We start from the raw sequence: 22560 nt of genomic DNA on the forward strand, positions 1-22560 counted from the left end.
GCGCTACAGGGAGACAGGATGGACAGCTGATCGTCCTCGCAGTGGCAGACCACATGTAACACTTGCACAGAATCGGAACATCCGAACATCACACCTGCGGGACAGGTACAGGATGACAACTGCCCGAGTTACACCAGGAATGCACAATCCCTCCATCAGTGCTCAGACTGTCCGCAATAGGCTGAGAGAGGCAGGACTGAGGGCTTGTAAGCCTGTTGTAAGGCAGGTCCTCACCAGACATCACCGGCAACAACGTTGCCAATGGGCACAAACCCACCATCGCTGGACCAGACAGGACTGGCAAAAAGTGCTCTTCACTGACGACTCGCGGTTTTGTCTCACCAGGGATGATGGTCGGATTTGCGTTTATCACCGAAGGAATGAGCGTTACTCCGAGATCTGTACTATGGAGCGGGATCAATTTTGAAGTGGAGGGTCCGTCATGGTCTGGGGCAGTGTGTCACAGCATCATCGGACTGAGCTTGTCATTGCAGGCAATCTCAACCCTCCCCCTCATGTGGTACCCTTCCTGCAGGCTCATCCTGACATGACCCTCCAGCATGACAATGCCACCAGCCATACTGCTCATTCTGTGTGTGATTTCCTGCAAGACAGGAATGTCAGTGTTCTGCCTTGGCCAGCGAAGTACTCGGATCTCACTCCCATTGAGCACGTCTGGGACCTGTTGGATCGGAGGGTGAGGGCTAGGGCCATCCCCCCAGAAATGTCCGGGAACTTGCAGGTTCCTTGGTGGAATAGTGGGGTAATATCTCACAGCAAGAACTGGCAAATCTGGTGCAGTCCATGAGATGTTTTGCCGTACTTAATGCAGCTGGTGTCCACACCAGATAGTTACTTTTAACCCCTCCCCCTTTGCTCAGGGACACATTATTCAATTTCTGTTAGTGACATGTCTGTGGAACTTGTTCAGTTTATGTCTGTTGTTGAATCTTATGTTCATACAAATATTTACATGTTAAGTTCACTGAAAATAAATGCAGTTGGGAGGACATATTTATTTTTGCTGAGCTTTCTTATATCAGTCACTTAAACCTTAATCCAAAAATAAATGGTCTTTTCTTTGCAATTCATGTTATTCAATGTGTTTGTGGGATTTGGTTCAAAAGGCCAATTTCAATATCGTATCTAATGTTTTATATATTTTTTTACACCAAAAGGGGTTCTAAAATGTAAAATCAAATAGCTAAATGATGCATGGTTTGACAATCTGAAAGCAATTTTGTCCGTTTATAATCCCTTCCCCCCTTTTTAAATGCAATGTTCCAAAGTGGCGCATTGGTGGCTTGTAGGCCTGGAGATGCTAAACATGTTTGTCAATTACAAAACAAGGATATAACATATTAAGTCTTACTAATCTAATTATGTGTGTGGGACAATGACTCAAAAACAAAGTGTTTTACAATGTTTTATTTCAATTTGTCGGAATGAGAGCTTCTGTTATGTACAATAGGACAGAAACAAAATACTACATCAATTCATAAATACTTCTGCTCTAGATTAACTGGTTGTACAGTGCCCTGATTTTACTGTATATGCATGTATCACTGAATGTCTTCAGGTGTTCCCCTCTCTTCCCCAGAACAGTACCAGGTGCATGAAAAGGCTCAGTGACATTAACAAAAATCTTCTGTATTACAATCTTACTCGAACAAGTCATTATTGATAATTACAGGGAAACAGAACTCAGAACTTATTCACCCCCTCAACAGTGGTTCTCTCCCTCATAACCAACTAAAACTAACATAGCAGGAAGAGCGGTGAGAGCGAGAGATGGAGGGGGAACTTTGATGGAGCCGATACAGATCTGTGCTGATGAGCTGAGGCAGTCCTCAGTTCCTCAATCTTGCAGTGATGGGAGAAGTAAGGGAGTGGAGGAGAGTGAAAGGAAGAGCAGACATTGGACATGCAGAGAGCAACACTATTGGGTTCTTAGAAGCGGAGCCAGTACATGGCACTGCGCATTCTGTTGTAGTCAGGCAACTGCTCAATGGGGCCTGTGGAACAGAGAGAAAGACAGCAAGACGAGATGAGAGAAGGATTGAGGAATAAGAACATTACCAAGCTAGGTAGCCACTAGCTGGACTTTTAGACTATATGCTATCTTTATCCTGGACAAGAGGACTAAGGTGCAAAGGCTGCTTGGAAGGAATACTGATGTATGGTAACTTACCAACAGCAGACACAGCGGGACACTTGTCATAGATATATTTGGAGCAGACGTCACGCACCATCCTGGGCGTCACAGCCTGAGGGGGAGAGGTGGTGAGAAATGTGGGGTGAACGCAGTAAGGGGTGGGGGGGGAGAACGCCGGGTGAGATCAGAGAGAGACAGAAAAAGCACCCTCTAGATCAGTGGTATTCAAAGTCGGGTCTGGGGGAAGTGTCTGTAATAAAGCCCGTTTTGGGGGGAGGGAAACATATTCTTATTGACTGTGCCTGGCTCGCCAGTGGGTGGGCCCATGCCCTCCCAGGCCCACCCACGGCTGCGTCCCTGTCCAGTCATGTGAAATCCATAGATTAGGGCCAAACTGTTTTTCTTCGATTGATTGATTTCCTTCTATGAACTGTAACTCAGTAAAATCTTTGAAATGGTTGCATGTTGCGTTTATATTTTTGCTCAGAATCTATTTTTTTAATATAAAAATTAACCGTACAGATTATTGTATGGGACAATATATTAACGTTGAGAAAGATGATTATAAAAATGGCATTTTATTGAATATAAGTATTTCTTTGTTAAAACACTTTTTTAAAGAGATGAAAATGCAATGAATTAAAGGTTAATGGGGGGGGGGGGTTGAATACATCTGCTCTAGGTGGTAGAGGAGGGTGTAACAGCTGTATGTGTGGTGCATGGAAGGCGGTTGTACTCACATCGATGCGGGCGTCCCACTCAGCCAGGGGGATACGGCGGCCGTAGTTCAGGACGTGCCTGCCAATGTCATCACATATTGGTGTCGTTCCTACACAAGAGCAGTACGGCAGTGTTAGTGTTGAACAGGGAAAGGTATTTGTGTGTGTGTGTTTAAGTGTCTGACAGGCTACATGAGGAGATGGAGCTCTTACCGTCGAGCTGTCCCACCAAGCTGGCCTTGAGGGCGTTCTTGGCTCTGGCAACATCACTCTCTGTCACTGTGGTGCACAAGTTCATCCTTCAGGGAAAGAGAAAGAAAACGAGGGAGGTCAATACTATCAAATGAAATATGTAAAATGACACAGGCTGAGGATAAGTATCGGACCAGGAGTGTATCCATGTTTTGTGTTTGTGAGTGTATGTATTGGAAATCACAACTAACCATGCGTTCTGTGACCAGTGCATCATATCATCGATGTGGTGTTTGTCGGTGACAAAGTAGATGCCAAGCAGACCAGTATCGCTGTAAGATGAGTGGAAGGCCTGAAAGCTGTGGCACAGACTCTCCTCTGAGGCCAGACGAGCAAGACGGCTGCTCAGGTGCTTTCCACCACCAAAAGTGATGTCATAGCTGCCAATGATGGAGTTGGCCACCATGAGAGGCACAATGTCTGGGCTGGTGGCACTGGCACCCTCCACTGCGATAGCAATATGTGCAAGGGGGATATCATCATCACGCATGCGGATCTACAGAGGGCGAGAGGAGACGACAACAGGGTTAACCATATTAACATTCCAAATAAAAAGAAAATGGGATACCTGTGTCCTTGTTCAAACATCTGTCAATTAGGACACACTGAAACAGGGGCGCTCCTCACCTCGCTGCCAGAGAAGCGGCAGGGGGACAGAACAGGCACGGCATCATCCTCGTACTCAAAGGAAACTCCGCTAAAGTGCTGTTTGGCCAACCCAACCAGTTCCTCATGAGTCACACCTACACAGGAGACAGGTAGTGAGCCATTACAAACAGACAACAATTACACTCAAATAAAATAAAATAAACTTTCAGGGCCAGTTGGTATTGGCATGTAATACCTCTATATACAGCCTTAACATTCCAGTGCTAATGTATGGAAGACATACCTCCAGCAGCTGCCAGCACCATGCGGGGGGCCTTGTAGTGGCTCCTGATGAAATCTACCAGATCCTGTCGACTCAAAGTCCTGAAGGGAAGAGACAGACCTTTACTGCTCAACTAACTGGGAGTGTTGTGAAATGTAACAGGAGTCTATAATATGTACGAGTTTCCCTGGTGTTTGGGTTTGGCCTAGCTTGCTCTGACCCAATAGAATTCCCTGGTAGGCACTGTGTGTGTGTGTACCTGGCGTTTTGGGACGGTCCCAGCACACTGTGTCCCAGGGGGGTACCCTGAAAAGCTGTGGCGTGCAGCAGGTCCAAACAGACGTCCTGTAGACTGCCCTCTACCTCCTCCAGCTCTCTCAGCACCACACTCCTCTGCTGCTCAATGTCAGCCTCACTCAGGACATTGCTCTGCACTACCTCTGACAACAGCTCCACCGCTGGAGAGCGTGAGAGTGGCACTTCAGTATACATAGCAATTGACAAGAACTACTGGAGACCATGGGAATGGAAGTTCAACACAGGCATGAGAAACTAATTCACAAAAATGAAACAGGAGCTTTACAACTAGATACATAAACACTCACTCAACCTCTGTGGAATTAGAAGGGCTTATAAGAACCCAACCCATTGTACACACACTTGAATTGTCATATCCCCTTATAAACAGCCTCCATGCCTTATTTCTGCCTCATTGAAGTGTCTGCTAATCTGGGTAGGTGGTTTGGTTGGCTCACCTTTGGGCAGATCTTTGGCCATGGTCTTCATGTAGTAGGCAGTGTGCTCCCGGGAAGTGTATGCACTCAGGTGAGCACCCATGGACTCCACCTGCTGCTCCAGGGCCATCTGGGTGTGCTTTTTTGTCCCCTGGGGAAAAGAAACATGGGAAAAAAGGGGGGTGGAAGAGAAACCATGTTGGGCCAGTCTGGTGCAGTAGTAAAGTAAGTGTGAAGTCCCTTATGAGACTGAAGGTAGGTTGCATAGATGTTAGGGCTGTTGTGTACCTTGAAAGCCATGTGCTCCAGGAAGAACCCAGCTCCATTGTTCTTCTCAGTCTCATAGCGACTTCCACAGCCGATCCACAGCCCAACCTGAGAGACAGAGGTGGAACTTAGCTAGATACCATGACACGCCAAACAAAGTCAGGTTCATCTGAAATGTGACTACGTGAATGTCTGCACTAGGCAATGTTTCCCAAATCCATCAAGATGACTGCTTGGATTGTATGATCAATGACACAGCAGGTCCTTACAGTGCATGTGCTGTGTCCGGTCTCCTCCGATGCGATCCTCAGGCCATTGTCCAGGGCAGTGAGACGGGTCTCAGGAGCTCCCAGAAGGCTCTGGGCGTAGGTCACCGTAGCCTGACCACGCCGCAGAGACAGCAGGATGGGCTGGAAAGAGAGGATAGTTAGCCTACAACACTGTGACAAGAGATTCTACAGCAAATAAACTCAGCAAAAAAAGAAACGTATCTTTTTCAGGACCCCGTCTTTCAAAGATCATTTCTAAAAATCCAAATAACAGATCTTCATTGTAAAGGATTTAAACACTTTCACACACTTGGTCAATGAACCATAAACAATTAATGAACATGCACCTGTGGAACGGCGTTAAGACACTAACAGCTTACAGACGGTAGGTAATTGAAGTCACTGTTATGAAAACTTAGGACACTAGAGAGGCCTTTTTATTGACTCTCAAAAACACCAAAAGATGCCCATGGTCCCTGCTCATCTGCGTGATCGTGCCTTAGGCATGCTGCAAAAGAGGCATGAGGACTGAAGATGTGACCAGGGCAATAAATTGTAAATGTCCGTACTGTGAGACAGTGCTACAGGGAGACAGGACAGACAGCTTTTCGTCCTCGCAGTGGCAGACCTCGCAGTGGCAACAACACCTGCACACGATCGGTATATCCGAACATTCCACCTGCAGGACAGATACAGGATCGCAACGTCAACTGCCCGAGTTACACCAGGAACGCACACTCTCCATCAGTGTTCAGACTGTCCGCAATAGGCTGAGAGAGGATGGACTGAGGGCTTGTAAGCCTGTTTGTTGTAAGGCAGGTCCTCACCAGACATCACCGGCAACAACGTCGCCAATGGGCACAAACCCACCGTCGCTGGACCAGACAGGACAGGAAAAAAGTGCTCTTCACTGATGAGTAGCGGTTGTGTCTCACCAGGGGTGATGGTCGGATTCGCGTTTATCGTCAAAGGAATGAGCGTTACACCAAGGCCTGTACTCTGGAGGGGGATCAATTTGGAGGTGGAGGGTCCGTCATGGTCTGGGGCGGTGTATCACAGCATCATCGGACTGAGCTTGTTGTCATTACAGGCAATCTCAACGCTGTGTGTTACAGGGAAGACAGCCATGTGGTACCCTTCCTGCAGGCTCATCCTGACATGACCTTCCAGCATGACAATTAGAGGTCGACCGATTATGATTTTTCACCACCAATACCGATTATTGGAGGACCGAAAAAAGCCGATACCAATTAATCTGACGGTTTTAAAAAAAATGTATTTGTAATAATGACAATTACAACAATACTGAATGAACACTTATTTTAACTTAATATAATACATCAATAAAAATCCATTTAGCCTCAAATAAATAATGAAACATTTGGTTTAAATAATGCAAAAACAAAGTGTTGGAGAAGTAAAAGTGCAATATGTAAAAGTGCAATATGTGCCATGTCAAAAAGCTAACGTTTAAGGTCCTTGCTCAGAACATATGAAAGTTGGTGGTTCCTTTTAACATGAGACTTCAATATTCCAAGGTAAGAGGTTTGAGGTTGTAGTTAATATAGTATTAATAGGACTATTTATCTCTATACATCTGTATTTCATATACCTTTGACTATTGGATGTTCTTGTAGGCACTTTAGTATTGCCAGTGTAACAGTATAGCTTCCGTCCCTCTCCTCGCCTCTACCTGGGTTCGAACCAGGAACACATTGTCAGCAGCCACACTCGAAGCAGCGCTGCCCATCGCTCCACAAAAGCCGCGGCCCTTGCAGAGCAAGGAGAATAACTACTCCAAGTCTCAGAGCGAGTGACATTTGAAACGCTATTAGCGCGCACCCCGCTAACTAGCCATTTCACATCGGTTACACCAGTCATTAGGCTTGAAGCCATAAACAGTGCTGTGCTTGCGAAGAGCTGCTGGCAAAACGCACGAAACTGCTGTTTGAATGAATGCCTACGAGCCTGCTGCTGCCTACCATCGCTCAGTCAGACTGCTCTATCAAATCATAGACTTAATTATAACATAACACACAGAAATACGAGCCTTTGGTCATTAATATGGTAAAATCCGGAAACTATCATTTCGAAAACAAAACGTTTATTATTTCAGTGTAATACGGAACTGTTCTGTATTTTACCTAACGGGTGGCATCCCTAAGTCTAAATATTATTGTTACATTGCACAACCTTCAATGTTAAGTCATAATTACGTAAAATTCTGGCAAATTAGATCACAATGAGCCAGGCTGCCCAAACTGTTGCATATACCCTGACTCTGCGTGCAATGAACGCAAGAGAAGTGACACAATTTCACCTGGTTAATATTGCCTGCTAACCTGGATTTCTCTTAGCTAAATATGCAGGTTTAATAATATATACTTCTGTGTATTGATTTTAAGGCATTGGTGTTTATGGTTAGGTACAGTCGTCCAACGATTGTGCTTTTTTCGCAAATGCGCTTTTGTTAAATCATCCCCCAGCATTGCATCGATTATATGCAACGCAGGACACGCTAGATAAACAAGTAATATCATCAACCATCTGTAGTTATAATTAGCGATAGATTATTTTTTATAAGATAAGTTTAATGCTAGCTAGCAACTTACCTTGGCTTCTACTGCATTCGAGTAACAGGCAGACTCCTCGTGGAGTGCAATGAGAGGCAGGTGGTTAGAGCGTTGGACTAGCTGTAAGGTTGCAAGCTGACAAGGTGAAAATCTGTCATTCTGCCCCTGAACAAGGCAGTTAACCCACCGTTCCTAGGCCGCCATTGAAATTAAGAATGCGTTCTTAAGTTTGCTGAAAATAACCGTAGTTGACAGTGAGAGGACGTTTATTTTTTTTCCTGAGTTTGGTTGATTTTGTTGTGTTGATAGTTCTGGTGTAAGAATATGTATGAAATTGCTAAAATAATCTGTAGTAATTGAATGAAGAGACATTTGGCAAAATATTATGCATTTTAGAAATTTATGATCGCCTCTGTCATTGTTAGGAGCTAGTATTTCACTGCATCCACTATATCTGTTAAACTGTGTACGTGGAAGTGAAAGAAAAGCACACCTGTTTAGGTGAGGTGCTGGCTAGCAGAGTAAAATACTTGGAAAAGAAAAAGGAGAGCCGCACACTAGGAGCTCAGATACAATAACTGAATAACCTCATAACCAACGTTGACAGACGAGCTGTCTTCATCAGGGTATAATGACAAACACTGCGGGTCACTAGTTTATATACTGTCAAAGGACACACACAGGTGTCTAATCTTGGCCAGGTGTGGCCTGATATCATTGGTTAATTCTCAGATATAAACAGAACACAGAAAAAACATGAATGGATAGCATATCATCATAGATACAATTTGGCTACATAGGTCTACAAACATCCTGAGTGGTGCAGCAGTCCAGGGCACTGCGTCGCAGAGCTAGAGGTGTCACTAATGACCGGGTTTCGAACCCAGGCTGTATCACAACCGGCAATGATCGGGAGTTCCATAGGGCAATACACAATTGGGCCAGCATCGTCCGGGTTAGGCCGTCATTGTAAATAAGAATTTGTTCGTAACTTCTTTGGGACTGGGGGGGCAGTATTGAGTAGCTTGGATAAAAAGGTGCCCAGGGTAAATTGCCTGCAACTCAGGCCTAAAAGCTAGAATATGCGTATAATTGATTTGGATAGAAAACACTCTGAAGTTTCTAAAACTGTTTGAATGATGTCTGAGTATAACAGAACTCATATGGCTGGCGAAAACCGGAGAAAAATCCAACCAGGAAGTGGGAAATCTGAGGTTTGTAGTTTTTCAAGTGATTGCTTATCCAATATACTGTCTCTATGGAGTCAGATTGCAGCACTTCCTAAGGCTTCCACTAGATGTCAACAGTCTTTAGAAGTTGTTTCAGGCTTCTACTGTGAAAGGGGAGCGAATAAGAGCTGTTTGAACCAGGGGTCTGGTTGAAAGCCTTTAGTTTAGTCACGCGTGCAGCCATGAACACGAGCTCCGTTCCCTTTCATTTCTAATGACAAAGGAATTGTCCGGTTGGAATATTAGGATAAAAACATCCTCAAGATTGATTCTATACATCGTTTACAGTTTGTAGAAACATGTCAATGGAACTTTTGACTTTTCGTCTGGACTTAGTGCCCACGCCTTGTGCATTTGGATTACTGGACTAAACGCGTGAACAAAAAGGAGGTATTTGTACATAAAGATGAACTTTATCGAACATTTGTCTAACATGGAGACCTGGGAGTGCCATCAGATGAAGATCATCAAAGGTAAGTGATTAATTTTAACACCATTTCTGACTTTTGTGACACCTCTCCTTGGCTGGAAAATGACTGTCTGGTTATCTGTGGCTAGGCGCGGACCTCACATAAATTGCATGGTGTGCTTTTGCCGTAAAGCCTTTTTGAAATCTGACACAGCGGTTGCATTAACTTCTTGGTGACAGGGGGCAGTATTTTCACATTTTGGATATATATATTGATGGAATTAATCGAACAAAAAGGACCATTTGTGATGTTTATGGGACATATTGGAGTGCCAACAAAAGCAGCTCGTCAAAGGTAAGGCATGATTTATATTTTTATTTCTGCGTTGTGTCGCGCCTGCAGGGTTGAAATATGCTTTCTCTTTGTGTTTACGGAGGTGCTACCCTCAGATAATAGCATTTTCTTTCCCCGAAAAGCATTTTTGAAATCTGACATGTTGGCTGGATTCACAACAAGTGTAGCTTTAATTTGGTATCTGACGTGTGATTTCATGAAAGTTTAATTTTTATAGTAATTTATTTGAATTTGGAGCTCTGCATTTTCACTAGCTTTTATCCCAGAGAGGTTAAGGAGAAGTTTATTTTATCGTATGTTAAACACTTGTATCTTAGATCAATGTTTATGATGAGTATTTCTGTAATTTGATGTGGCTCTCTGCACTTTCACCGGATGTTTGTTTGAGACAATGCATTTCTGATCATAACACACCAATTTCAAATGAGGTTTTTGGACATAAAGATGAACTTTATCGAAGAAAACACACATTTATTGTCTAACATGGAGTCCTGGGAGTGCCATCTGATGAAGTTCAAAGGTTAGTGATTAATTTAAATCGCTATTTCTGACTTTTGTGAGCCCTCTCCTTGACTGGAAAATGGCTGTATGGTTCTGTGACTAGGCGCTAACCTAACAATCACATGGTGTGCTTTCACAGTAAAGCCGTTTTGAAATCGGACACAGTGGTTGGATTTACAAAAAGTTTATCTTTAAAATGGTGTATAATACTTGTATGTTTGAGGAATTTTAATTATGGGATTTCTGTTTTGAATTTGGCGCCCTGCAATTCCACTGGCTGTTGTCGAGGTGGTAATGTAACAATAGCGAGACTATATACAGAGGGTACCGGTACATAGTCAATGTGCGGGGGCACCGGTTAGTCGAGATAATATGTACATGTAGGTAGAGTTATTAAAGTGACTATACATAGATAACAGAGTAGCAGCAGTGTAGAAGAGGGGGGGGGTGGCAATGCAAATAGTCTGGGTAGTCATTTGATAAGATGTTCAGCAGTCTTATGGCTTGGTGGTAGAATCTGTTTAGAAGCCTCTTGGACCTAGACTTGGCGCTCCGGTACCGCTTGCCGTGTGGTAGCAGAGAGAACAGAGAGAGAACCATTTTTTAGGGCCTTCCTCTGACACCGCCTGGTGTAGAGGTCCTGGATGGGAGGAAGCTAGGCCCCAGTGATGTACTTGGACACTGTGCCAACAAACCTCCAAACGAGCTTCAATGCCATTCCACACTCCTTCCGAGGCCTCCAACTGCATTTAAATATGTAAAACTAATTGCTTGCTCTTTAACCGATTGCTGCCCGCACCCTCCCATCCGACGAGCATCACTACTGGACGGTTCTGACTTAAAATATGAGGACAACTACAAATACCTAGGTATCTGGTTAGACTGTACACTCTCCTTCCAGACTCACATTACACATCTCCAATCCAAAATTAAATCTAGAATCGGGTTCCTATTTCACATCAAAGCCTCCTTCACTCATGCTGCCAAACATACCCTCGTAAAATTGACTATCCTACCGATCTTCGGCGATGACTTGACTTGGGCGATGTCATTTACAAAATAGCCTCCAACACAGTGCCATCCGTTTTGTCACCAAAGCCCCATGTACTACACACCACTGCAACCTGTGTGCTCGTTGGCTGGCCCTCACTACATATTTGTTGACAAACCCACTGGCTCCAGGTGATCTATAAGTCTATGCTTGGTAAAGCCCCGCCTTACCTCAGCTCAAAGGTCACTATAGCAACACCCACCTGTAGCACGCGCTCCAGCAGGTATATTTCACAGGTCACCCCCAAAGCCAACACTCCATTTGGCCACCTTTCCTTCCAGTTCTCTGCTGCCAATGACTGAAACTAATTGCAAAAATCATTGAAGCTGGAGTCTCCCTATCTCCCTTTCTAATTTTAAGCATCAGCTGTCAGCGGAGCTTACTGATCACTGTACCTGTACACAGCCAATCTGTAAATAGCACACCCAACTACCTCATCCCCATATTGTTACTTGTCCTCTTGCTCTTTTGCACCCCAGTATCTCCACTTGCACATCATCATCTGCACATCTATCACTCCAGTGTTAATGCTAAATTGAAATTATTTCACCTCCATGGCCTATTTATTGCCCTACCTCCATTCTCTTCTACATTTGCACACACTGTACATATATTTCTCTATTGTGTTATTGACTGTACGTTTGTTTATGTGTAACTGTTGTTTTGTCGCACTGCTTTGCGTTATCTTGGCCAGGTCACAGTTGTAAATAATAACTTGTTCTCAACTGGCCTACCTGGTTAAATAAAGGTGAAATGAAATAACATTTAAAAAACTGGGCCGTACGCACTATCCTCTGTAGTCCGAGCAGTTGCCATACCAGACAGTGATGCAACCCGTCATGATGCTCTCAACGGTAAAGCAGTTGAACTTTTTGAGGATCTGAGGACCCATAAATCTATTCAGTCTCCTGAGGGGGAAGAGGTTTTGTCGTGCCATCTTCACGACTATCTTGGTGTGCTTGGACCATGTTAGTTTGTTGGTGATGTGGACATCAAGGCACTTGAAGCTCTCAACCTGCTCCACTACAGCCCCGTCGATGAGAATGGGGGCGTACTTGGTCCTTTTCCTGTAGTCCACAATCATCTTTGTCTTGACCACGTTGAGGGAGAGATTGTTCTCCTGGCACCACACAGCCAGGTGTCTGACCTCCCTAGAGGCTGGCTCATTGTCGGTGATCAGGCCTACCACCGTTGTGTCATTGGCATTGGCCGTGCCATCATGAGTGAACAGGGAGTACAGGAGGAGACTGAGCACGCACCCCTGAAGGGCCCCTGTGTTGAGGATCAGCACGTTGAATGTGTTGTTACCTACCCTTACCACCTGGGGGCGGCCCATTAGGAAATCCAGGATCCAGCTGCAGAGGGAGGTGTTTAGTCCCAGGGTCCTAAGCTTATTGATGAGCTTTGAGGGCACTATGGTGTTGAACACTGAGCTGTAGTCAATGAATAGCATTCTCACATAGGTGTTCCTTTTGTCCGGACAGGAAAGAGCAGTGTGGAGTGCAATAGAGATTAGAAGTCGACCGATTAATTGGAATGGCCAATTAATTCGGGCTGATTTCAAGTTAACAATCGGAAATCTGTATTTTTGGACACCCATTTGGCAGATTTTTTTTTTTTTTTTTACACCTTTATGTAATCTTTTGTAGCTCACTAAAGAACTCTAAAGCCAAAGATGTGATTGTAGTTTTTAAGAAAGGTAGAGTCCAGCCCAAAGAGTCACTCATTGGCCCAATTACTATGGTCACCAACACATCTATTGGTCTCGGGGTGTTTCCAAGGGTATGGAAGTGGGCCATAATTAACGGCCATCTTTAAATCAGGCGACTCTGCTGACGTGAGCAACTACAGGCCCATTCGTATACTACCTGTGGTGTCAAAGGTTGTTGAAAAGTGTAGCAGAACAACTGAATGGCCATCTCAACAACAGCCCCTTCACATTACACTCGATGCAGTTTGGCTTTAGAGCGAAACACTCCACAGAAACGGCCAACTGCTTTCTTCTGGAAAATGTGAAGTCCAAGATGGACAAGGGGGGTGCTGTTGGGGCTGTGTTTCTGGACCTAAGGAAGGCTTTTGATACTGTTAACCATGAGATTCTCATCACAGAATTGTCCAAGTTCAACTTTTCCCCCTGATGCCTTGAGATGGATGAAATCATACCTTGAAGGCAGAACTCAGTGTGTCAGAGTGAGCAATGAGCTGTCGCCCACTCTTAGCTATGATGTGGGTGTGCCCCAAGGGTCAATACTGGGGCCCCTCCTGTTCAGCCTGTACATTAACCTCTTGAAACTCTAGGGGCGCTATATCATTTTTGGATAAAAAGACGTGCCCGTTTTAAGCGCAATATTTTGTCACAAAAAGATGCTCGACTATGCATATAATTGATAGCTTTCGAAAGAAAACACTCTGACGTGTCCAGAACTGCAAAGATATTTTCTGTGCGTGCCCTAGAACGTGAGCTTCAGGCAAAACCAAGATGAGACGGCATCCAGGAAATGAGCAGGATTTTTGAGGCTCTGTTTTCCATTGTCTCCTTATATGGCTGTGAATGCGAGAGGAGTAAGTCTGCCCTTTCTGTCGTTTCCCCAAGGTGTCTACAGCATTGTGACGTATTTGTAGGCATATCATTGGAAGATTGACCATAAGAGACCACATTTACCAGGTGTCCGCCCGGTGTCCTGCGCCGAAATTGGTGCGCAAAAGTCAGCTGCAAGTATTTTTCCACAGAATTCAGAGGAGAATGCAGGCTTCCACGAACGATATATCAATGAAGAGATATGTGAAAAAACACCCTGAGGATTGATTCCAAACAACTTTTGCCATGTTTCGGTCGATATTATGGAGTTAATTCGGAAAAAGTTTGACGTTGTAGGTGACTGAATTTTCGGGTTCGTTTCGGTAGCCAAATGTGATGTACAAAACGGAACGATTTCTCCTACACACAGACGCTTTCAGGAAAAACTGGACATTTGCTATGTAACAGAGTCTCCTCATTGAAAACATCCGAAGCTCTTCAAAGGTAAATGATTTTATTTATTTGGTTATCTGGTTTTTGTGAAAATGTTGCGTGCTAAATGCTACTCAAAATGCTAAGCTAGCTTAGCATACTCTTACACAAATTAGTGAATTGCTATGGTTCAAAAGCATATTTTGAAAATCTGAGATGACAGTGTTGTTAAGAAAAGGCTAAGCTTGAGAGTAGGCGCATTATTTTCATTTTATTTGCGATTTTCAGAAATCTTTAACGTTGCGTTATGCTAAGGAGCCTGAGGCTTTATTCACGATCCCGGATCCGGGATGGGGAGTTTCAAGAGGTTTAATGACCTGCCTTCTGTCTGAACTGGGTCTGAAGTTCAAATGAATGCAGATGATACAGTGATATATGTGCATGCAAACAACAAGCTGCACAAGAACTCACTACTGTAATGGTCCAGGTTACAAAGTGGCTCAGTGACTCGTGTTCGCATCTCAATGTGAAAAAAACTGTTTGCATGTTCTTCACAAAGAGGGCAACAGATGCTACTGAGCCGGTGTCAGGGGAGAAGCTCCAGGTGGTATCTGATTTTAAGTACCTTGGCATCATACTTGATTCCAACCTCTTATAAAAAGCATGTGATAAAAGGTAATTCAAATATCCAAATTCAACCTAGCTAATTTCCGATTTATACGAAATTGTTTGACTACAGAGGTAGCAAAACTGTACTTCAAATCTATGATACTCCCCCACTTAACATACTGCTTGACTAGTTGGGCCCAAGCTTGCTGTACAACATTAAGACCTATTCAGTCTGTCTATAAACAGGCTCTCAAAGTGCTTGATAGGAATCCCGATAGCCATCATCACTGTTACATCCTCAGAAAGCATGAGCTCCTGAGTTGGGAAAATCTTGTGCAATACACCGACACATTTCTTGTATTCAAGATCTTAAATGGCCTGGCTCCCCCTCCACTCAGTATTTTTGTTAAACAGAAAAACCAAACACATGGCAGCAGATCCACAAGGTCTGCCATGAGAGGTGACTGTATAGTTCCCATAATGAAAAGCACTTTTCACCTTTGACTCAGAAACCTCCCTTAGGTTGAGTGTCATTCACTAGCACTGAGCCCAAGAAACCAGTGGAGGGGTTGTGTCAGTACCCTGACAGAGTCAATAAAGTAGGAATTGAAGACAACTGCTATTTCGACTGCATCCTGTGTTAGATTGTTACTCACCATGATTTCTAGTCTTTTTGCAGTGTTACTATGGTCTTTCCCTGTTAACTTTTTTAGATTCTCCCAGATCAGTTTAGAATTTCCCTTTGCTTCACCAATTATGTTAATACAAAAGTTTGCCTTGGCCTGTCTGATTTCTTTCATCACCTTATTTCTCAACATGGTAAACCTACGTCTGCCATGCTCTAATTTGGATCTTAGAGCTATTTTTAGAGTATAATCTCGTTCTTTCATCAATTTCCAGATTTCTCCATTTAGCCAAGGAAGAGTGCTCTTTTGGCCAGGTTTAGATTTGATTTTCTTTAGGAAACCTTTTATTGTAGTCTGGATTGTGGATAGAAAAACTTGACTATCAGCCTCCACGTCTGTATAGGGCAAGAGATCGTTCCAGTTAATTCCCTTAATTACGTTTTCAAAATAGCTTAATTCATTCAGTATTGTTGTAATTGTCATTATTAAAAATAAATAAATTGGACGATTAATCGGTATCGGCGTTGAAAAATCATAATCGGTCGACCTCTAAGAGATTGCATCGTCTGTGGATCTTTTAGGGCGGTAAGCAAATTGGAGTGGGTCTAGGATTTCTAGGATAATGGTGTCGTGAGCCATGACCAACCTTTCAAAGCACATCATGGCTACATATGCGAGTGCTACGGGTTGGTAGTTATTTAAGCAGGTTACCATAGTGTTCTTGGGCACAGGGACTATGAAGGTCTGCTTGAATGATGTTGGTATTACAGACTCGGACGGGGAGAGTTTGAAAATGTCAATGAAGTGACTTGCCAGTTGGTCAGCGCATGCATATAAGTAGTTTTGCTCGTCTGTTAGGCAAGATCATCCCAGAGGCCGTAAAAAACCTTCTCGCGGGCCGGATGTGGCCCGCCTTGTGACATATGTGGTATCGTGTGTCACATGCAGGGATATAAACTGGTGAGGGCCCAAAAAGGTGACACTTTAGCACTCACCTCCGTCATCATGAAGTGCTTTGAGAGACTAGTCAAGGACCATATCACCTCCACCCTACCTGACACCCTAGACCCACTCCAATTTGCTTACCGCCCAAATAGGTCCACAGACGATGCAATCTCAACCACACTGCACACAGCCCTAACCCATCTGGACAAGAGGAATACCTATGTGAGAATGCTGTTCATCGACTACAGCTCGGCATTCAACACCATAGTACCCTCCAAGCTCGTCATCAAGCTCGAGACCCTGGGTCTTGACCCCGCTCTGTGCAACTGGGTACTGGACTTCCTGACGGGCCGCCCCCAGGTGGTGAGAGTAGGTAACAACATCTCCTCCCCGCTGATCCTCAACACTGGGGCCCCACAAGGGTGCGTTCTGAGCCCTCTCCTGTACTCCCTGTTCACCCACGACTGCGTGGCCACGCACGCCTCCAACTCAATCATCAAGTTTGCGGACGACACAACAGTGGTAGGCTTGATTACCAACAACAACGAGACGGCCTACAGGGAGGAGGTGAGGGCCCTCGGAGTGTGGTGTCAGGAAAATAACCTCACACTCAATGTCAACAAAACTAAGGAGATGATTGTGGACTTCAGGAAACAGCAGAGGGAACACCCCCTATCCACATCGATGGAACAGTAGTGGAGAGAGTAGCAAGTTTTAAGTTCCTCGGCATACACATCACAGACAAACTGAATTGGTCCACTCACACAGACAGCATCGTGAAGAAGGCGCAGCAGCGCCTCTTCAACCTCAGGAGGCTGAAGAAATTCGGCTTGTCACCAAAAGCACTCAAACTTCTACAGATGCACAATCGAGAGCATCCTGGCGGGCTGTATCACCGCCTGGTACGGCAACTGCTCCGCCCTCAACCGTAAGGCTCTCCAGAGGGTAGTGAGGTCTGCACAACGCATCACAGGGGGCAAACTACCTGCCCTCCAGGACACCTACACCACCCGATGTTACAGGAAGGCCATAAAGATCATCAAGGACATCAACCACCCGAGCCACTGCCTGTTCACCCCGCTATCATCCAGAAGGCGAGGTCAGTACAGGTGCATCAAAGCTGGGACCGAGAGACTGAAAAACAGCTTCTATCTCAAGGCCATCAGACTGTTAAACAGCCACCACTAACATTGAGTGGCTGCTGCCAACACACTGACACTGACTCAACTCCAGCCACTTTAATAATGGGAATTGATGGGAAATGATGTAAATATATCACTAGCCACTTTAAACAATGCTACCTTATATAATGTTACTTACCCTACATTATTCATCTCATATGCATACGTATATACTGTACTCTATCATCGACTGCATCCTTAGGTAATACATGTATCACTAGCCACTTTGTTTACATACTCATCTCATATGTATATACTGTACTCGATACCATCTACTGTATCTTGCCTATGCTGCTCTGTACCATCACTCATTCATATATCCTTATGTACATATTCTTTATCCCCTTACACTGTGTATAAGACAGTAGTTTAGGAATTGTTAGTTAGATTACTTGTTGGTTATTACTGCATTGTCGGAACTAGAAGCACAAGCATTTCGCTACACTCGCATTAACATCTGCTAACCATGTGTATGTGACAAATAAAATTTGATTTGATTTTTTGTGTGCACTGAAACATGCAAATAAATCCCTGCTAGGGGGAAATGCAGGTTAACAAATTAAACAAAGAATATGATCTACATGATCAGTCTCTGTAAAATAAAGTGGTTAATGTGAACCTAACTCAAAGCTAAAAAAAAATGTAAAGAAAGCAAATCAATGTTATTTGTTGCCGAGACTTTACTGCAAATGACAAGTCTTGAGAAAAAAAAAACAATACACTAACATTGCAGTTAGCCATGACAGCCTTTATAATATAGCGCTTGTGACCACACACAAATATTGCACTTGGGGAAAAAAACATCTAAACTTCTTACGGATCATTGGGCGCTACCGTCCCACCTGGCCAACATCTGGTGAAATAGCAGAGCGCCAAATTCAAATTACAGAAATCGTATTTTCATGAATGTTTAATATTACAAGTGTCATACATAATTTAGAAGCTTAACTTGTTGTTAATCCAGCCGCGTTGTCAGATTTCAAAAAGGCTTTACGGCGAAAGCACACCATGCGATTATCTAAGGACAGTGCCCCGCACACGAAAGCATTACATACATTTTCCAACCAAGCAGGTGCATCACGAAAGTCCGAAATAGAGATAAAATAAATCACTTACCTTTGAAGATCTTTATCTGGTTGCAACCACAAGGGCCCCAGCTACATAACAAACGGTCCTTTTGTTCGATAAAGTCCTTCTTTACTTCCCAAAAAAGTCTGTTTCATTGGCGCGCTAGACTCAGTAATCCACCGGTTTCCCTCATTCAAAATGCATACAAATTAATCCCGTAAATTACCAATAAACTTCTTCCAAACATATCAAACAACGTTCCTAATCAATCCTCAGGTACCCTATTATGTCAATAAACAATAAAATTCAAGACGGAGAATACCGGAAAACATTACGGGAGATAAATAACGAAGTACGCACATGCCCCGGAAAGCGCTACAAACACTACAGCCAAAATGGGAGACACCTAGAAAAACTACAAATTCGAGCTCATTTTTCTATAAAACAAGCCTGAAATTCTTTCTAAAGACTTGACATCTAGTGGAAGCCCTAGGAACTACGATCTGGGAGGACCTTTTATATTCCCATTTCCAGCCATTGTAATAAGAGGTGAGCTGAAAAAAAAAAACATTTCTGGATGTTTTGTCCTCAGGTTTTCGCCTGCCATCAGTTCTGTTATACTCACAGACAGTATTTTAACAGTTTTGGAAACTTTAGAGTGTTTTCTATCCAAAACTACCAATTATATGCCTGAGTAACAGGCAGTTTACTTTGGGCACTTCATTCATCCAAACTTCCGAATACTGCCCCCTAACCCAAAGAAGTTAAAGTAGAAATAGAATGAAACAAACAGGCATTCTATTTTTTGGCTCTATTATAGTGGCCACGATAGACAACGATCAAGTACACAAGGCTACATGTGTGCAAAAATAACATTCACTGAGTAAAATATACAATCCCCCCCCTCACACATTACTCCCCTCACACATTACTGTCAAGTTCAACATAACAAAAATCATGTATTTCAACTACACATTATTACATTGTACACTTTCTGCCCGTAGACATGTACAGGCAATGTGCCAGCAAAAGTGAGAAAGATAGAAAGTGTGTGGTGTTCCTTTCACCTCTATAGGCATCCAGTTTAAGCTAGGCCCATCTCCAGCTACACCTGATCCCTGAATTCACTTGTTTAACACCCCATTTTAATCTTAATTCTCTCATTCTGAAAAATAACCACATACTATAGAGGGAAAACATGAGTTAACATAGTGGTTAGTTCGTTAGCTAGTTAACATTTAACACAGATTGCCAGGGTCCAGTAAGCAAATAACGCGTTATAATTTGCAAAACGGTGCTGTGTCGAAAAACTTCCCGTCAGAATTCTCCCACCATTCTAATTTCCTTAATGTTGTGGCTAGAGTCAAATACGTTCTGTGGCACACATCAGAGACAAATACTTTCTATATAAACAAACTTCACGTCAGGCTAGGAAACCGAAATGAATCATTAATGTAGACTAGACTAATACAAATCAGTATCAGGTTCAGGTATGGGCAGCATCTTTCCCGGGGCGGACGCGGGCGTTGCAGGGGGGTTCGCACAGGGTGCCATATTGAAATAAATAGCGAAAACTGCAGACAAAAATGCTTTCTGCTACTAAGATCAGTGAAATGTAGGCTAAACTGACAACGGAGTGAAGAGCAGAAATCTCAACATTCAAGCAAGTCGCAGCAATGAAGGCGGCGAATGTGGGGATAATTCTGACGGGGAGATTTAGAGTCGTATAATAGCGAATTGGTTAGGTTACTAATGTTAGCTCATCTGGTGTTGTAACGTTTGATAGCTAATGTTTGCTGTCTGACTATTAGCAAGCTATTTTTGACGCCATAAACTCAATTATTTGATCAGATATGCTGAGCAACATTAGCCAACTTTTCTCTGGCTGGAGAATTCGGAGAATTCGATCTAGCGAACAAGACAGTTAACAATGCTAATACTTTCTCCCTCCCCTCAAACTTTCCGAATGCCAGTAGTTTTTCGGTTACAGCTCATGAAGTACTACGCTTCATCACCTTCTCACCCCCGTCTCCGTTGTCAGGCTTCTCACCTAACGTTACCTCTTCGTTATCGTTCAGGGGACGCGCTGCTGTAACTGGCAAGTTGCCTTTCCAGAGCGCGCGCTGAGGCTGTAACTAGTAAATCCGTTGTCTCTTCTCTCTTCAGTCGCGTGCGCACTGCATTCTGTTTTGTAAACGATTGGCTGAGCCTTGGATACAGCAGCCAGCATTGCTCCAAACGCGTGTCACTTGTCTGTTTACAGCCAGTAGTGATCCAAACACCCCGCCTCTCCCAAACTTTTTTCATCGGATCTACACGAATCACGTAGGATTCAAAAACGGCGAATTTCGCCGAAATGTGACTAGTTTGCATCCCTGTACTGTGAGAGGATCAGGGAGAAGATCAAGATATTCAATAATAGAGATCATACTGCTGGCGTCCTTTACAAAACTGTGTATGTGACCAATGATTTGATATCATGACCAAGAAAAAGAGAGAAAGTGGTTGTGGGGTGATCTGCTGACTGTTGATCCCACACAACAGTGACAGCCACCAATTCACACATACCACCAGTCGACCTTAGCTAGCTAATAAGTTGGAGGTAAGGAGGGGCTATTTTTATCTTTACTGAGGGTCCATCAACAACACTTCACCAGCTAGCCAAGCAGCCCAACACCACAGTTTAAGTCAAACGACTCAAAGGAAACACACTTTCAAGTTCACTGAGGTCACACAATTAACGACTAACTACGTAGAGAGTTCAATTTAACATAGCCACGCATCCAGTTGGACAAGACAGAGGTAGGTAGCTAACCAGTTACCTAGCTAGCTAACGTTAACGTTAGGGCAAATAGAACGCGGAAGTATGGTCAAAATGACCTTGTTAGTTTTAAAAAGCGAATAAGGCAACGCAGATAGAGGTTGACTAAAGTGTTAAACATGGATGTCAAAATGCCCACTCATGTCACGGTTTTTTACAGTGAGACATTGCGCCTTTGCTGACAGTGAGTTGACCTTGCGCTAACTCCAAGCTAATGCTAACCGCCTAGCCATCACTGTGCTCTGGTTACACAACGTTACCAGTGTTAGCTACATACCAATAAGATAGCTAGGACTACGAGCTAACGAACTACAGGAGGCCTGCTTCTCGGTAAAAGTTGCCGACGTGAAGGAAATGCAGATCCCAACCAACAACCCAATTATTCTTACAGACCCCTGAAATACCAATATGTTGCTGAATACTTACGCTACGGGATTTGGCGAGGGCTCTACCCACAGAGCTCCCGACTCGGCACATGGACGCTGCCATCTTTTCCTGTCGAATACAGAAAACTCAGCTGCGCGCACGTTCCCCAACGTGGATGCCCAAGACGTACATAAAAATGTGACGTCAGCGCATGCTACCCTTCACTCATGCAGCAGTACCAACAAGTTCAGCCTGGTCTCATAGACTAGACGTAACATAGTAAAACCAGGACACTCTAATTAGTATGGTGTGTTATGTTTGGTATATTACATAAGACAGATGGTTACTTAACCTGTTGAAACTCTAGGGGCGCAATTTCATTTTTGGATGAAAAACGTTCCCGTTTTAAACAAGATATTTTGTCACAAAAAGATGCTCGACTATGCATATAATTGATAGCTTTCGAAAGAAAACACTCTGACGTGTCCAGAACTGCAAAGATATTTTCTGTGCGTGCCCTAGAACGTGAGCTTCAGGCAAAACCAAGATGAGACGGCATCCAGGAAATGAGCAGGATTTTTGAGGCTCTGTTTTCCATTGTCTCCTTAT

The 22560-nt window shown here is 43.8% G+C and overlaps 1 protein-coding gene across 1 annotated transcript; it reads right to left on the bottom strand.

Annotated features, from left to right (window-relative positions):
* Window positions 1–1413: 1413 nt before the first annotated feature.
* Window positions 1414–22121, bottom strand: LOC135540162 (cytochrome b-c1 complex subunit 1, mitochondrial-like). The gene is made up of 12 exons (XM_064966589.1): window positions 22012–22121; window positions 5268–5408; window positions 5020–5106; window positions 4753–4882; window positions 4257–4455; window positions 4019–4098; window positions 3754–3869; window positions 3318–3622; window positions 3088–3173; window positions 2896–2984; window positions 2192–2267; window positions 1414–2015 (listed from the first exon to the last, which is right to left on the bottom strand). Exons 1-12 carry the CDS (start codon window positions 22072–22074, stop codon window positions 1951–1953), a joined length of 1437 nt encoding a protein of 478 aa, XP_064822661.1. The 5' UTR covers window positions 22075–22121; the 3' UTR covers window positions 1414–1950.
* Window positions 22122–22560: the final 439 nt, after the last annotated feature.

The sequence above is a fragment of the Oncorhynchus masou genome, chromosome 5 (assembly GCF_036934945.1).
Source record: "Oncorhynchus masou masou isolate Uvic2021 chromosome 5, UVic_Omas_1.1, whole genome shotgun sequence".
Classification (NCBI taxonomy): Eukaryota; Metazoa; Chordata; class Actinopteri; order Salmoniformes; family Salmonidae; genus Oncorhynchus; species Oncorhynchus masou.

Excerpts from the sequence above, each read along its gene's own strand:
- LOC135540162 (XM_064966589.1), bottom strand. The coding sequence starts at position 22,074 with ATGGCAGCGTCCATGTGCCGAGTCGGGAGCTCTGTGGGTAGAGCCCTC. Across the intron at positions 5,107-5,267 it reads CCGGACACAGCACATGCACT|GTTGGGCTGTGGATCGGCTG; the intron begins GTAAGGACCTGC and ends TCTGTCTCTCAG. Across the intron at positions 2,268-2,895 it reads AGTGGGACGCCCGCATCGAT|GCTGTGACGCCCAGGATGGT; the intron begins GTGAGTACAACC and ends TCTCCCCCTCAG.